Genomic DNA, 16,144 nt, shown 5'->3' on the forward strand with positions numbered 1-16,144 from the left:
TCAACCCAATATCTATGCAGAAAACTGTCATCCAGCTGCTTCTGTTTGTGTGTATATATATATATATATGTATATATATATATATATATATATATATATGTCCCCCACATACACACAAACCTACATTCACACATATACACATATATATGCTGTTACCAATTGTATTATTTTGCTGGGGCTGCCATAACAGAGTACCAACAGAAATTTATTTTCTCACTCTTCTGGATCATAGGCTTTTAGATCAAGGTGTTGACTGGTTTGATTTCTTCTGAAGCCTTTCTCTCCCTGCCTTGAAGATGACCATCTTCTCTTTATGTCTTCACATGATATTTTCTCTCTGAATGCTTGTTCCTGATCTCCTCTTATTTATTTATTTTCTTTGAGGAAGATTAGCCCTGAGCTAACTACTGCCAATCCTCCTCTTTTTGTTGAGGAAGACTGGCCCTGAGCTAACATCCATGCCCATCTTCCTCTACTTTATATGTGGGATGCCTACCACAGCATGGCTTTTGCCAAGCGGTGCCATGTCCACACCCGGGATCTGAAGCAGAGAACCCAGGGCCACCAAGAAGCAGAACATAGGAAATTAACCACTGAGCCACCGGGCCGGCGCCCTCCTTCTCTTATAAGGTCAACAGTCATATTGGATTAAGGCCCACTCTAAATGCCTAATTTTAAGATAATTGCCTCCTCAATGACTCTATCTCCAAATACAGTTACATTTTGAGATACTGGGGGTTAAGATTTCAACATACATTACTGGTTTATTTACACACATAGGCATATATGTATTTAACCTTTACATTAAATGGCAGGTATTATCTTTCAACTCCATTATCACTCAAGTTGGACAGGCTCCCATAGTTGCAGTCATATGTAAGTTTATATCTGCCTACCTTGAGAAAATACCATCTAACCGATAACAAAACCACAGCTCACATAAATCCTAATCCACTATCCATGGGGTCATTGATGTCTGACTCCAGTTTAAAGCACTCTGCCCCATCCTCAGATCTATGCATTGACAGCAATCTGAACCCAGTTTGTGGTTCAAGGACCACAGAAAATGTGTTCTAATTCTGGTGTGCATTATCATGTTGTTTGTGAGTGTATATTTCTCCCCTTTATTATTTCACTATTTCTTCCAGAGCATGGGCATTAAACCCATTCTTTATTTCCTCATAGAATAGAGGGACTATGCACTAACATTTATCAAGATTATACTTAAACTCAAGAATGACAAAAGATAAGCACGTTAGAGAATAATATACAACTGGCTGGCAGATTGGGCTCTTCCCACAACTAAGCCCTAGGTGTCTTTATGAGTTTCCCTACAGGGCTGATCCTGACTCAGCTTGTGCTGTTTTTTTCCTTGACTCCTACCACTTTGAGATGCCCTTGAAGATTCCACCTCTCCTCAGGGTCCAGGTTCAAGAACAAAGGTGCAGAAGAGAGTCTTTACTATGCATATGTTCAGCCCTGTTTCAAATAGAACTTATTTGCATTTGCAACGTTTTCTTCAAAGTTATTATAAGTGGTACTGTTTTTCTCTTCCTTACATTCTTTCTCATCATTGCTATTATTATTATTATATTTACTTTGTAAAAACCCATGTGGTATCAACAGAACAGTCTCCCAGAAAGTAGAGTGCACCCTTAGGATATTTCCTTAAAGTGGGATTATTAAGTTTAAATAACACCTCTGCATTACACTCACAAATTACCTCTTACTACAGAAAATTCTTCGTACAATTTTTCTGCATTTCCTTTCTCATGTTTACAAGGCTCTGCACACTGCTATTCACAGAATATTTACCGTTAAATGTTTCTTGTAAGTAAGGATATCATTGACTGTGTTATAATCGCAATTCATCCCCATCGTATCTCCTCATAGCTTCCTTAAATTTTGCTTGTGCTTATCATTATTTACATAGTATGTATTTTAATTTATATTTACATTATTGTCATCTATTTTCCTTAATCTGGAACCATATCTGGCACATATTGCTACTCAATGAGTATTCCCTAATGAGTGAATATTTTAGGTAGTGTACTGTCAAAAACAGTTAATTTAATTCACCTTAGAGATGTAGATGAAACAGAGAGAGAATTTTTCATTTAGGCATTTGGGTTTTTTAAGAATTTCTGGTTGGTTTTCCCTTTTAAGCTTTTCCTTATCTTTCCATTGTCTATTTTGCTATTTTTTTTCTAACTTTGGGATTTGGATGTGGATTTTGCAGTGACACCATGTCAGTGGCATCCCACACATTTTACTTTCTCACACTTTCATTATCAATATTTAAGACTTTTTCCTTATCTCTCTATGAATTTGGAGTAGTTTAATTATTTTTCTGTGGCTATATGCAATAGTTTGAGAAGTTGTTTTTTAAAAAAAAGTCATTTATTTCAAAACAGGATGTAATTCGTATTATTTTCTGTATTCAGACTTTATTTTTTGCTAACATTGTCATTTTACCCAAATGTTGCACATGCTCTCAAAAAGAAAGAGAATCTTCTTTTGTTACGATCAACATTTAATGCAGACTTATCTATAAAAAAACAATCTTATTGCCTATTAGTAATTCTGTTATGTGCTCATTAATGTTTGATTGACTAAAAATATATAATAGAGGTGTATTAGGTTTTCCTAATGGTAAAATGTTCCTTTGTCTGTCTTTGCATGTACTATATGAGAAGTTTCCTCATTTAAGATATTTGTCGCTACAATACATTTTGCATAGACAATACTAACTACATCTTCATTGTGAATTACAGTCTATCGTTACAAAGTATCTATTTTTAATTTATTTTGATGCTATTCCCTGCATTCTGTATGTCTTGATATTAACATTAGAACCAATGCTTTCTTTTCATGTGTATTACCTAAATATATCTTTGCCTGAGCTTTTATTTTTACCTTTCTGAAACACTTCATAATATATTTGGATTTTAAAAACTATACTGAATGTCTTTTCATTTTTAAGGTTATGCAAGTTGCATTTTTAGATATTACTAAATATATATTTAGTCTTTGCTTTGTCATAATGTTCATGTGACAAATATGTGCCATACACACACAGGCACATATAAGCATATATACACAGTTGTATATACACACACAAATACATTTAAAATCACCTTTAGGGGCCAGCCCTGTGGCATAGTGGTTAAGTTTGCATGGTCCACTTTGGTGGTCCTGGGTTTGCAGGTTCTGATCGCAGGCAGGGACCTACACATTGCTCATCAAGCGTTGCTATGGTGGCATCCTACATAAAAATTAGAGGAAGATTGGCACAGATTGTAGCTCAGTGACAATCTTCCTCAAGCTAGAAGAGGAAGATTGTCAACAGAGGGTAGCTCAGGGCTAATCTTCCTCATCAAAAAAAAAAAAATCACCTTTATATTATCCCCATTGTCCTTTTTTATTTTTTTTTATTTTATGTATTTTATTCTTTTGTGAGGAAGAGTTGCCCTGAGCTAACCTCTGTTGCCAATCTTCATCTTCTAGCTTGAGGAAGATTGTCACTGAGCTGCCATCTGTGCCAATCTTCCTCTATTTTATGTAGGATGCCACCATAGCATGGCTTGATGAGTGGTGCTAGGTCTGCACTCGGGGTCCAAACCCACCAACCCTGGGGGCCAAAGCAGAGCACATGAACTTAACCACTATGCCACTGGGCTGGCCCCATCATTGTCCTTTTTTAGGCACACCTCTTAGGTTCCTACTATGAGAAATATTGACATTAGTAATTAACAGTTAAATGTCGATTTTGCTACCTTTAATCCTATATTCATATTCATCATTTTTTCAGTTTCCTTGATTCCATTTTATCTTGGCACAAAATATTTCTTTTGAAAAATGTCTTGTTTTTTTTTCCTAGTCTTTAAAATTAACAAAGTTTTTTGATCTGGAATCTCTATAGGAAATACTGACTTTAATATATATGATTTAGTATGATCATTCTTTGCTGACATAGAACATAATGTGCTCTTTTAATAGGAAGTTTCAAATCTTCTTTCAATTCAGAAAAAGGAATCTTGATCATAGCTTGTGATGTTTCTGCTGTTTCTTTGGCTTGGTTTTCTTCTTTGAAGGATCAGTTCATGTGCATGTTCCACTTTATTTGTCTATATATTCTTCGTATCTTCTATTTCTCTTGCTGCTGTGTTTTTATGGGATCTATTCACTTTTTATTTGTGTGTTTGTTCCACATGAACTTTTTTTCCTTATCAAATGCAAATGATTCTTAAAGAAATATAAGGCTTAAGATAGAATTTTTGGTATGTTCAAAGAGAGGTGCATTCTATCACTCCAAAATGAGAGCTTGCACTAGCTAGCAGTCATTCCTCACTCTCCCAGCCCCAAATCTAGGAACCACTAACAAACTTTCTGTCTGTATAGATTTTCCTATTCTGGACATTTAATATAATCGTATCGTACAATATGTGGTCTTTTGCATCTAATTTACTTAACTTAGAAATATGTTTTTGAGGTTCACCTCTGTTGTAGTAGTATCTATAAGTACTTCATTTCCTTTTATTGACCAACAATATTCCTTTGTGGGGTTCTACCATTTTTCTTCATCCATTCATCAGTTGATGGACATTTGGGTTGTTTTCACTCTTTGGCAGTTATTCATAATGCTTATGAACTTTTTTGTACAAGTGTTTAAGAGAACACATGCTTTCAGTAATCTTGGGTAGATACCAAGGAGTGGTCCCAGGCCCAGATGGTTCCACTGGTGTAATCCACGATTTAAAGAAGAATCCTACCAATCTTTCATTTCATAACTTCTTCTGGAAATAGAAGAGGAAATACTTATCAAGTCATTCTGTGACATCAGTATTACCCTGATGCCAAAATCAGACAGACAGAAGTAGAGAAAACAAATGGTAAATGGTCTGTTAATTCTTATGAATACAGATGTAAAAATTCTCAGCAAACGCCAGCAAATCAAATTTATCTATTCATTGTGCTATTTTGTCATAAATATTACTTTTACGTATTATTTAAACTTACAATTCATCAGCATAGTTTTGCTTATTTATTTTTTGAAGGAAATAAAATTAAAAACAATACTGCATATATTTACCATTATTTTTACATTTTTAATGTTTTTTATTTCTTTGTCTAGAACATGTTTCTTTCTGTTGCAGTCCTTCTGCCTGGAACATTGATGAAGCGCTAACTTGTTGGCTATAAGTTACTTCAGTTTGTGTGCATGTAAGTGTTCACTTGCTTATCTGTGTGAGTTTACGCATTTTTATTTTCCTTACAAAGCCTTTATTTCCCTATATATTGGAAAGTTATCTCAAATATTTCAGTGAATATGAAATTCTGAATTGACAGTCATTATCTTTCAGTACTTTAAATGTATCTCTTCATGATCTCCCAGTGTGTCTCATTTCTTTCAGTGTCTGCTAAGACATATATGTTATTTCTTCAGTATATGATATAAACTTCTTGCTGAATTCTTTAATACATTTCTACTTACCTTTTTTGTTCATCAATTATTCTGATGAGTGTAGTGCATTTTCTTTGTTGGTTGGTTTGCTTTTTGCATTTATCCATGATGGTTAATTTTTAAGTCAAATAGGGTGGGCTATAGAATACTCAGGTATTTGGTTAATCATTATTCTGGCTGCTTCTGTGATGATGTTTTTGATGAGATTAAAATTGAAATTGGTAAACTTTGTGTGAAACAGATTGCCCTCTACAGTGTGAATGAGGCTTATTCAATAAATTGAAGATCTCAATAGAACAAAAGAACCAGCCCCCGCTGTGCAAGAGAGAATTTTCCTGAGTATTGCCTTCAGACATCATCTAGAACATCAACTCTTCCTGGTTCCACAGAAGAGCGCTTTGGACTCCAACTGAAACACTGGCTCTCCTGGGTCACTAACCTCCAGGCTCATCCTGTAAATTTTGGATTTACAAGCCTCCATAATTCTGTAAATGCAATTCTTTATAAGTTGTCTCACTCCCTCTTTGTCTCTCTCGCTCTCTCTCTCTCTCTCTCTATGTATATATACGCACACACACATCCTACTGGCTCTGTTTCTCTGGAGAACCCTGACTCACGCAAATTTTGTTACTGACAATGGTTCTAGAGAATCAGAATTTTAAACATGAATTTTCTGAATTCATTCTGGAGTTTCTGGAATTGATTATATAAGATGATTAAGCATTAATCTCATTTATAGACCTTGATGACGCTATTTCCAGTAGTAAAGAGATCACTAACAGTCTGTGGTGTGACCTGATGATAGAGATATGCAAAATATTACCATTGGATACTCCTAATAAAATGCTTATAATAAGCAAATATTTTGATGACCGTGTATATGATACTTTCAAACATTTTTATAAAACTAACAAGTATAACAATATTGGCTTCTTGCTCCTAACATCATTGGTTGTGGTTATTCTCCCAGTTCCAGACTGCGTAGTTGGAATAGATATACTTAGCAGTTGGCAGAATCCCCACGTTGGTTCCCTGACCTGTGGAGTGGGGCCTATTATAAGTCTAAACGGAAGCCATTAGAACTTACTTTATGTAGGAAAATGGTAAATCAAAAGCAATACCACATTCCTGGAGAGGTTACACAGTGCCACCTACAAGGATTTAAAAGATGCAGAGCTGATCGTTCTCACCACATTAACATTCAACTCTTCTATTTGCCATGTGCGAAGATGGATATTGAAGAATGACAGTGGATTATTGTAAACTTAATAAAGTGCTGATTTCAATCGAAGCTGATGTTCCATACGTGGTTTCATTGCTTGAGCAAACTAACACATGCCCTGATACCTGCTATGCAGTTACCGATCTTGATCTCCATACTTGTCCATAAGGCTCACCAGAAGCAGTTTGCTTTCAGCTGGCAAGGCCACCAATACAACTTCACTCTCTCACCTCAAGGGTGTATAAACTCTCCAACTGCCTGTCATAATTTAGTTTGCAGGAATCTTGATCACCTTTCCTTTCCAAAAAAGATTAACACTGGTCCATAACATAGATGACATTATGCTGATTGGACCTAGTGAACAAGTCATTGGTATGATATTTCTCTACCATAGGGTGGAAAATAAATCCAGCTAAATTCCAGGGTCCTTCTACCTCATTGAAATTTCTAGAGGTCCAGTGATGTGGGGTATGTTGAGATACCTCCTCTAAAGTGAAGTTATGATAAGCTTCTGCATCTAGTCTCTCCTACAACAAGAAAGAAGCGCGATACTTAGTATGCCTCTTTGTATTTTGGAGGCAACATATTCCTTATTTAGGTATGTTACTCTGCTTTACTTACCAAATGACCCAAAGCTTCTGGTCTTGATTGGGGCCCAGAACAAGAGAAGACTCTGCAACAGCTCCAGGCCACTGTGTAAGCTGCTCTGTCACTTGGACCATCTGTTCCAGTAGATCCAATGGTTCTACTAAGGCCGAGTGGCAGGTAGGGATGCTGTTTGGAGCCTGTGACAGGTCCCTATAGGCGAATGTCTAAGGCCCTGTCATTCTCTGTGGATAAATAGTCGTTTTTTGAGAACAAGCTCTTGACCTGCCACTGGGCCTTAGTAGAATGCTTGGCCATGGGCCAGCAAGTTACCACATGACCTAAGATACCTATTATGTACTAGGTGGTATAAAAATGTTAAAATTTTTGCTTTAAAGATGCATATGTATTTTAAGGAAATTAAAATAGAAACGATATTTAATGTTTATTTTTATATTTACTATTGTTTCATATTATTTATTTCTTTATGAGATATGTACTTTTCTCTGGTATCATGTTACTACAGGATAAGGATTTGTTTGGCAGTTCTAGTAAGTGAAGTTTCGTAGCAATGGATTCTCTTTATATTTTTTTTAAGGGAAAGTTTTGGTGTTTCAATTTCACACTTTTTTTGAACAGCTTTGTTAATGTGTCATTGAAACATAATAAAAGTCTTGTATTTAAAGTTTATAATTTGACACATTTTGCATATGTATACAGCAATGAACCCATTATCACAATCAAGATAAGGAACATATCTATCACACCCAAAAATTTCCTTATAATTCCCTCCTCCACCACATTACACAAGAAAATGAAATTGAATTCCACTGTGACTAGAGAACATATTCTGTATTATTATTATTATTTTAAGTATTGAGATTGGTTTTTTAATGGTACAGTTTTTGGTTTACCTTGGTGAATATTTTCTTTAAAAAGGATGCATATACTGTTTTGGGGAGCTGTAGATAAACAGTTCAGTCATACATTTTTATCCACGATTTCAATATCTGACAGCATGTGTATTTCTCCCCTTTATATTATTAGTAATGGTCTTGTAAATTTTTTTACAGTTACTCAGCCCAGAGACTTTTTTTCAAACCAGAGTGTTCTACTTTGTGGAAGAAATTTTGGGATATGCAAGGAATTAGAAAGTCTATCACACATTGGCATTTCTAAGAAAAACAACTAAAAGGTACATTTCAATATAGAAAGAGATTAACAAATTTTAAAAATTTATGAATAACATAAGGTTTAAAGATATGATAGAATGTGTTGAATAATAGTTTCAAAAACTCTCAAAATAACATATTATAACTCTGTTTAAATTTGATTTCATCCTTATGGTTTGTATATGAGCTGTGGCTTCTTTCTATTTTCCTTGTTATTGTCCAGGAGTCTAGTCTTATCTTTTTGACCTATGGATGGAAAGATTTCCATTGCTAGAAAAGACAAGTCCTAATGCCCAACTGCTATTCATGTTTACCAATGTTCTATTCACCAAAGATAATCACATCACAGAATCAAGGTGGGAAGGAATAACAAAAGGGCATGGATACAAGAAGGAAAGATTTATTGGGGGCCATTACCATATATGTGCAACATGGTCTTCTTAATGACTCCATAAGCGTCTATTATATTTATACAACATATTTACTAAAATATTTCTCAATACAAGTATTCACTTTTAAAGTTTTTTTGCTTAGAACTAGAGTGCTGCAATAAACATTATCTTATGCATTCATTATTTTTAGTAGTCCTTCTTATACATGTATCCTTATGTATTTATGCTTTAATTTCTATAAATAAATCATTTAGTAATGACTCTATAGCATCTAAGGATGTTTTGATTTTTCAATAGAGAATGTTGAGATAATGTCTAGAAAGATCAGCAAAAGAATTAAAAAAGGTATGATTTAAATTATAGAACATACTACCTATCACATCATCTTGTTTAGTTACACATCTTTATTTACTAGTTTACAGTGAAGAGGAAATTGATCTTTAAAAGTAAAACTACTAAATAAATGAACACAGTTATCACAACTATGAGAAAATGAGTCTACTAAAAGTAATTACATCACTAGTTTATTTAAAAATTTACAACAATAATGAAAAGAAATTTCAATTAAATCTGCATGCAAATTAAATATATAAAACAGTAACTTACTAGTTCAAATATCCCACAATGCTGAAAATTTGGGAAGAAATTTTCTCAGTGCCTCTTTGACATCTTTGTTCCGCAGACTGTATATCATAGGATTGAACATTGGGGTCAAAACAGCATAGAAAAGAGAGAGTAGTTTGTCCATTCCTTCATATTGATTGGATTTAGGTTTTAAATAAGTGATAGTGGCTGATCCATAGAATAAAACTACAACTATGAGGTGGGAAGAGCAGGTTGAAAATGCTTTGGTCCATCCTGTACTTGATGGCAATTTCAGGATAGTAGAGATAATTCTAATATAGTACCCAAGTATCAACATAAAAGGAACAGTGACAAATAGTACAGCAAATATGTAGACCATCATCTTATTCACAAAGATGTCTCCACAAGCCAGCTTCAATAATGGGGGTATGTCACAGAAGAAGTGGTTGATTTGATTGGAACCACAAAAGGGCAGAGAGAAAATCTGGCATGTTTGCCCTATCTGAACTGGAAGTCCACTCATCCAGGAGGCAACCACCAGCTGGACACAGACCTTGTGGTTCATGACTAGAGGATAGTGCAGAGGGTTACAAATGGCCACGTATCGGTCATAGGCCATCATGGCCAGAAGGAAACACTCAGTAGCTCCCAGCATGAGGAAGAAGCACATTTGTGTAGCACAGGCAAAAAAAGAAATAACTCCTTTCTGGGTCCAAAGGTCCATGAGCATTTTGGGAATTGTGACAGATACATAACAGATTTCTAGAAAGGAAAAATTGCTGAGGAAAAAATACATAGGGGTCTGAAGAGAGAAATCTATTCTTGTTATTAGAATTATGATACCATTTCCCAACAAGATAATGATATAGATGACTAAGAATATCCCAAAAAGAACCCAGTGGAATTTGGGAATGTCAGAAAAGCCCAAGAGAACAAATTCCATCATTATAGTGCAGTTGATTTCTGTAATTTTCAAATTATTTTCTCTCTGTGGACTTAGATTTTTTGGCTGCATTTTCCTCTTTTACAATTGGATTGGGACGTGAGCTTTGGTCTATATAGTTTCTCAATTGCTTGCTCACGTTTGTATTCTGTGATCCTGGGAGATTTGATGTGAAACCAGGAGCTATAAAGTCACCTGCAGAAAAAGAATTAATTAAATAAATAAAATGCTTAAACTATTTATGGTGTTAGATTTGCATTCTAATTAGACCAATAAGATCCATATAGCTAGAAATTTTTATTTAATTTCACAATGTGAGAAGGGAGAATGTAGATGAACTATTTATTCCAGTCAAAACCCCAAATCAATGATCAATTAACTAACTCTCATGAATTTTTTTCCCAATCAATCTAGACCATAATATAACATCTGGCTTATAAGATCTAACACAATGTTCCACTAACTATTTGCATGCATGTCTTTTCTACCTTAACATTACATCCCATGGTTCATTCTGTAAAGAATATAGCACAAGGTTCTCCCCTAATATGTTACTTCATACATGATTCTGAATTAAGTTAAAAGTGGAAATTATTATTAGAATTGGTTATTTTCTATGAAGTGAGAGAGGGTAATTAAAAATACAATTGTAAAAATACAATATCATGAGGTTCCAGTAATTCTCATTCTAATTTGTTGAATTAAAATGGATTTTATTGCTTAAAAACCACAAATTATGGCATTTTGAATCTAATAATATCTAGGCATTGTAGGAGAGGAAGACAATTCCTGTACACCCTCTAGGTCCTTCTGGCTGGTCTAAGAATTAAATTGACATGAGACAGAAGTACAGGAAAAAATCAAACAAAGCTTTATAACATGTATACACGGCAAAAACCCAGAAAAACTGAGTCACGTACTAGAATGGCCAAGATTGTCATCTTAAATACCATCTTCAGCTAAAGGCAAAGGAGGGTGTTCGGAGTTGAGGGGGCATCAGTTATGGGAGATTACCAGAAGAAGTATAGTAAACAAGAATAAGGTTATTATGCAGATTTACGTCCTTTCCTTCCCCACTGACAAGAGTTTCTAGAGACAAGGTCACCCCTCTCTTCCAGGTACAGATTTCCCTTACAAATGTAAATATCTCTTACAAAGAATGATGTCTACTTGGTTTTCAGGGTTTCTCCCATGTGTGCAGTTTTTTAAAAATATCGAGCCCAAAATAATCCTCATACCAAGGAGATAAACCTTGAGGTGGAAAATTCTGCTCCCCTACAGGCATATTGCTTTATTTTGAGCCAAAATTAAATGTTTCTAGGGAAAAGTAAAATCAATATAAAAAAAGTTTAGCAAATGCAGTCAGATGTGTTCAAATCTTGCCATGTTTATGGTCTGATTTGATTGTGTAACATAATAATAGGATATGAGCAAAAAAATTTGTGCCACATATATCTTTTCCAGGAATTAAAATTTGGATGAAATTAACGTATCGTATTTTCCTAAATAAAGGGAGATTCCCTAATAAAAACAGAGTCCTTCTCATAGAAATACTTTTACTTATAAAACGAACATTTATTTTATTATCAGAGTAGCTAAATGTTCAATTAATTTGAATGCAATATGTCATTATTTGATTATATTTTCTTAATATGTTAGTTCTTAAAGTAAATGACTTTTAACATTATAATTAACAAGAATAGACAAGTTAAGAGTTTATATATTTCAAATGCTTCAAACACATTATCTAATTTTTTAATTCAGAAATTCAGAAATCTACAGGTGCTGTCTTAAATAATGAATGCATTTTCAACCAACTACTCATGATTTTATTTGTTTGATATTATTTATTGAATCTTCATCCTGAAATTAAAAAATCATCTTGAATTGAAATAGAATATCAACATATCAGTAGTTCATATTTACCTTTTTCAGTTTTGCTGAACTTGCTTCTTTCTCATGGACGACGTTTTCATATTGTTAAATAGGAATTTGTTTAGGATCTACACCATTTTTAAACAAGAAGTTAATTTGCTTTTTTAGTTTATTTTTTGTTCAAGGCAGACTGGCCTTGAACTAACATCTGTTGCCAATCTTCCTCTTTTTGATGAGGAAGATTGCCCCTGAGCTAATATCTGTGCCAATCCTCCTCCTCTTTGTATGTGGGATGCTGCCACATCATGGCTTGATGAGCAGTGTACAGGTCTGTCCCAGGGATCCAAACCCACAAACCCCAGGCCAACAAAGTGGAGTGTGGGAATCTAACTACTATGCTGCTGGGCTGGCCTCTAATTTTCTTTTTAAACAGCAAATGCTCTTTACAGAGGAAATATTACTTCTTCCCTGTGGGAATACTTCTTTTCCTTCCTTACATCTAAATTGCTAGTTAAATACTCCTGTTCGCAATTAATTTGTTGTGATTTTCCAAACGATTCTTCCATGGTAGATCAGTTTCCTTCAGTCTCTCTATCGAATACAATTTTGTGTACTCTTGATTTCCAAATACAATCAGAGTGCATGGATGTCCTAGAAGAAGAAACACTCTTAATGATCTGATATTACCTGAAGGAAAATGTTCTAATTCCTTATTTATTTATTTCTTATGTCTTATTTTATTTTCTATAATTCCTCCGAATAGACCTTTGTGGCAAATCATGCATTGTTAACATCATCTGGACATGTTTTATCTATTTTCTCATCTTTAAGGGGCACTGACTTGCTTTGTAGAAGTAGACATTTGTGGGTGTGGGGTAAATTTTATGAAGACAATGGCAATTCTGTCCTATAGAATCTAAGATTACTTTATTTAAATTATGATTTTCTCTAAGACACTATGGGAGCCCCTGAATAGACCTACCTAGCTCACTAATGAACTCTGTAAATAAGGATTAAGAACAGTATTATCTATATTTTTTTGAAAAAATCCCTGTTATTGCAACATTTAATAACTTAATATTTCACAATTTTAACCCTCCTCTATGCACTTTTTGGGGAGAACTGCTTCAAGCATGAACCTAAGATTTCCAGCCCCAAAATACTGCTCGATATTTGATTAAATTTTGTTTCCATATCAACATGCTATTGTTACTGTAACAGATTCATTAACATGCCAGAGACTCTGCTCATCTTCATTCATTCAGAATATTTCTTCCAACTTTTGTCCTCAGCTTTTTTTCTTAGTCAGGAGGTTATAGTCCCTTTTAATTCTTTCACTGAACTTATATTTGGAGATGATAGGTACTTCCAGATCTCTCACCTCCACTGCCTGGGACAAAGCACCCCCCAACTCCACTGCCAGAAAAGTGGAATTAGACACTGATGTGCAGAACAAGAGTTTCATGTTTTCTAACTAAATAATGTGCCCCTGCTGTCTCCACTGGCTTCAGGGCCAGTGCTTATCAGATAGGAGATGCTAATGGAAACCTCATGACTAACTGGTTGCGTAATACAATGAGTTTTGGCCATATGACTCAATCATTTGTTCTTCATAGGAAACGAATACCTAAATGTCCAACTTAGCCATAATGAGAATCTGCGGACTATGAATAGGTGTGACACATGCTCCCAATGGCCAGAGAAGAAAAGACACATTTTCTTTTCTTTTCCTTTTTTTTTTTTTTTTTTTTTGCTTTCCATACACAACACTACAGCAGAGGGAGAATTTCTGAGAAAGGACTCCTTGCTGAAACTGGAAAACATTCTCACTACCAACTGAAGCTATCACCATAAATATGTGCTCCTTTTCCCCTTCACCCACCTTCCAACTCCCTTCCCCTCTGGTAACGACTAATCTGTTCTCTTTCCCCATGTCTTTGCTTATCTTCCATGTATGAGTGAAATCATGCTGTACTTGTCTTTCCCTGCCTGGTTTATTTTATTTAACATAATATCCTCAAGGCCCATCCATGTTGTTGCAAATGGAACAATTTTCCCTTTTTGTGGCTGAGTAGTATTTCATTGTATAAACCTCTTCCTTATCCGTTCATCTGTTGATGGACACTTGGGTTGCTTCCACATCTTGGGTATTGTGAATAATGCTGCAATGAACATAAAGGTGCATAAGTCTCTTTGAATTATTGACTTTAAGTGCTTTGGCTAAACACCCAGTAGTGGGATAGCTAAATCATATGGTATTTCTATTTTTAACTTTTTGAGAATTCTCCACATTGTTTTCCACAGTGGCTGTACCAGTTTGTATTCCCACCAGCAGTGTATGAGGGTTCCCTTTACTCCACATCCTCTCCATCATTTGTTACTTTTTGTCTTGGTGATTATATCCATTCTGACAGGTGTAAGGTGATATCTCATTGTAGTTTTGATTTGCATTTCCCTAATGATTAGTGATGTTGAACATCTTTTCATGTGTCTGTTGGACATCTGTATATCTTCTTTGAAAACATGTCTGTTCAGGTCCTCTGTCCATTTTTTGATTGGGTTGTTTATTTTGGGGTTGTTGAGTTGTATGAGTTCCTTATATATTTTGGAGATTAGCCCCACGTTGGATGTATGATTTGCAAACATTTTTTTCCCAGTTGGTGGCCTGTCTTTTCATTATGTTCATAATTTCTTGTCTTTCAGAAGCTCTTTAGTCTGATGTAGTCCCATTTGTTTATTTTTTCTTTTGTTTCCCATGCCTGAGTAGATATGGTATTCAAAAAGATGCTTCTAAGACTTGTCAGAGTGTACTACCTATATTTTCTTCTAGGAGTTTTATGGTTTCAGGTCTTACATTCAAGTCTTTAATCAATTTTGAGTTGATTTTTGTATATGGTGTAAGATAACAGTCTACTTTCATTCTTTTGCATGTGGCTGTCCAGTTTTCCGAGCACCATTTATTGAACAGACTTTCCAATCTCTATTGTATATTCTTGGCTCCTTCACTGAAGATTAGCTGTCCATGGGTGTGTGGTTTTATTTCTGGGCTTTCAATTCTGTTTCATTGATATGTGTGTCAGTTTTTGTGCCAGTAGCATGCTGTTTTGATTAGTGTAGCTTTGAAGTATGTTTTGAAAACAGAGATTGTGATGCCTCCTGCTTTGTTCTTTTTTCTCAGGATTGCCTTGGCTATTCAGGGTCTTTGATTGTTCAACATAAATTTTAGGATTCTTTGTTACATTTCTGTGAAGAATGTCTTAGGGATTCTGGTTGGGATTAGACTGAGTCTGTAGATTGCTTGAGGTTATGTGGACATTTTAATAATGTTTATTCTTCCAATCCATGTGCATGGAATACATCTCCATTTCTTTATGTCCTCTTCAATTTCTTTCAATGATGTCTTATAGTTTTCATTGTACAGGTCTTTCACCTCCTTGGTTAAGTTTATTCCTAGATATTTTATTCTTTTTGTTTTTATTGTAAATGGAGTTTATTCTTGAATTCTCTTTCTTCTGTTTTGTTATCTGAGTATAGAAATGCAACTGATTTTTGTAAGTTGATTTTGTACCCTGCAACTTTGCTGCAGTTGTTAGTTATTTGTAATAGTTTTCTGATAGATTCTTTGGGGTTTTCTATGTAAAGAATCATGTCATCTGCAAACAGAGTTTCACTTCTTCCTTTCCAAATTGGATACATTTTATTTATTTTTCTTGCCTAATTGCTCTAGCCAAAACCACCAGTATATGTTGAATAGGAGTGACAAGAGTGGGCACCCTTGTCTTAGTCTTGTTCTTAGAGGGAGGGTGTTAAGTCTTTTACCAATATGTATGAGGTTGGATTTGGGTTTGTCATGTGTGTGTTTTATTACGCTGAGGTGCTTATCTTCTATACCCATCTTATTGAGAG

The 16,144-nt window shown here is 34.8% G+C and overlaps 1 protein-coding gene across 1 annotated transcript; it reads right to left on the reverse strand.

Moving 5' to 3' along the window:
• Positions 1-9,445: 9,445 nt before the first annotated feature.
• On the reverse strand, positions 9,446-10,435 carry LOC103542700 (olfactory receptor 10AG1-like). Its single transcript, XM_008509629.2, has one exon. The coding sequence runs from the start codon at positions 10,433-10,435 to the stop codon at positions 9,446-9,448; it is 990 nt and encodes a 329-aa protein (XP_008507851.2).
• Positions 10,436-16,144: the final 5,709 nt, after the last annotated feature.

The sequence above is a fragment of the Equus przewalskii genome, chromosome 11 (assembly GCF_037783145.1).
Source record: "Equus przewalskii isolate Varuska chromosome 11, EquPr2, whole genome shotgun sequence".
In the NCBI taxonomy this organism is placed as follows: domain Eukaryota; kingdom Metazoa; phylum Chordata; class Mammalia; order Perissodactyla; family Equidae; genus Equus; species Equus przewalskii.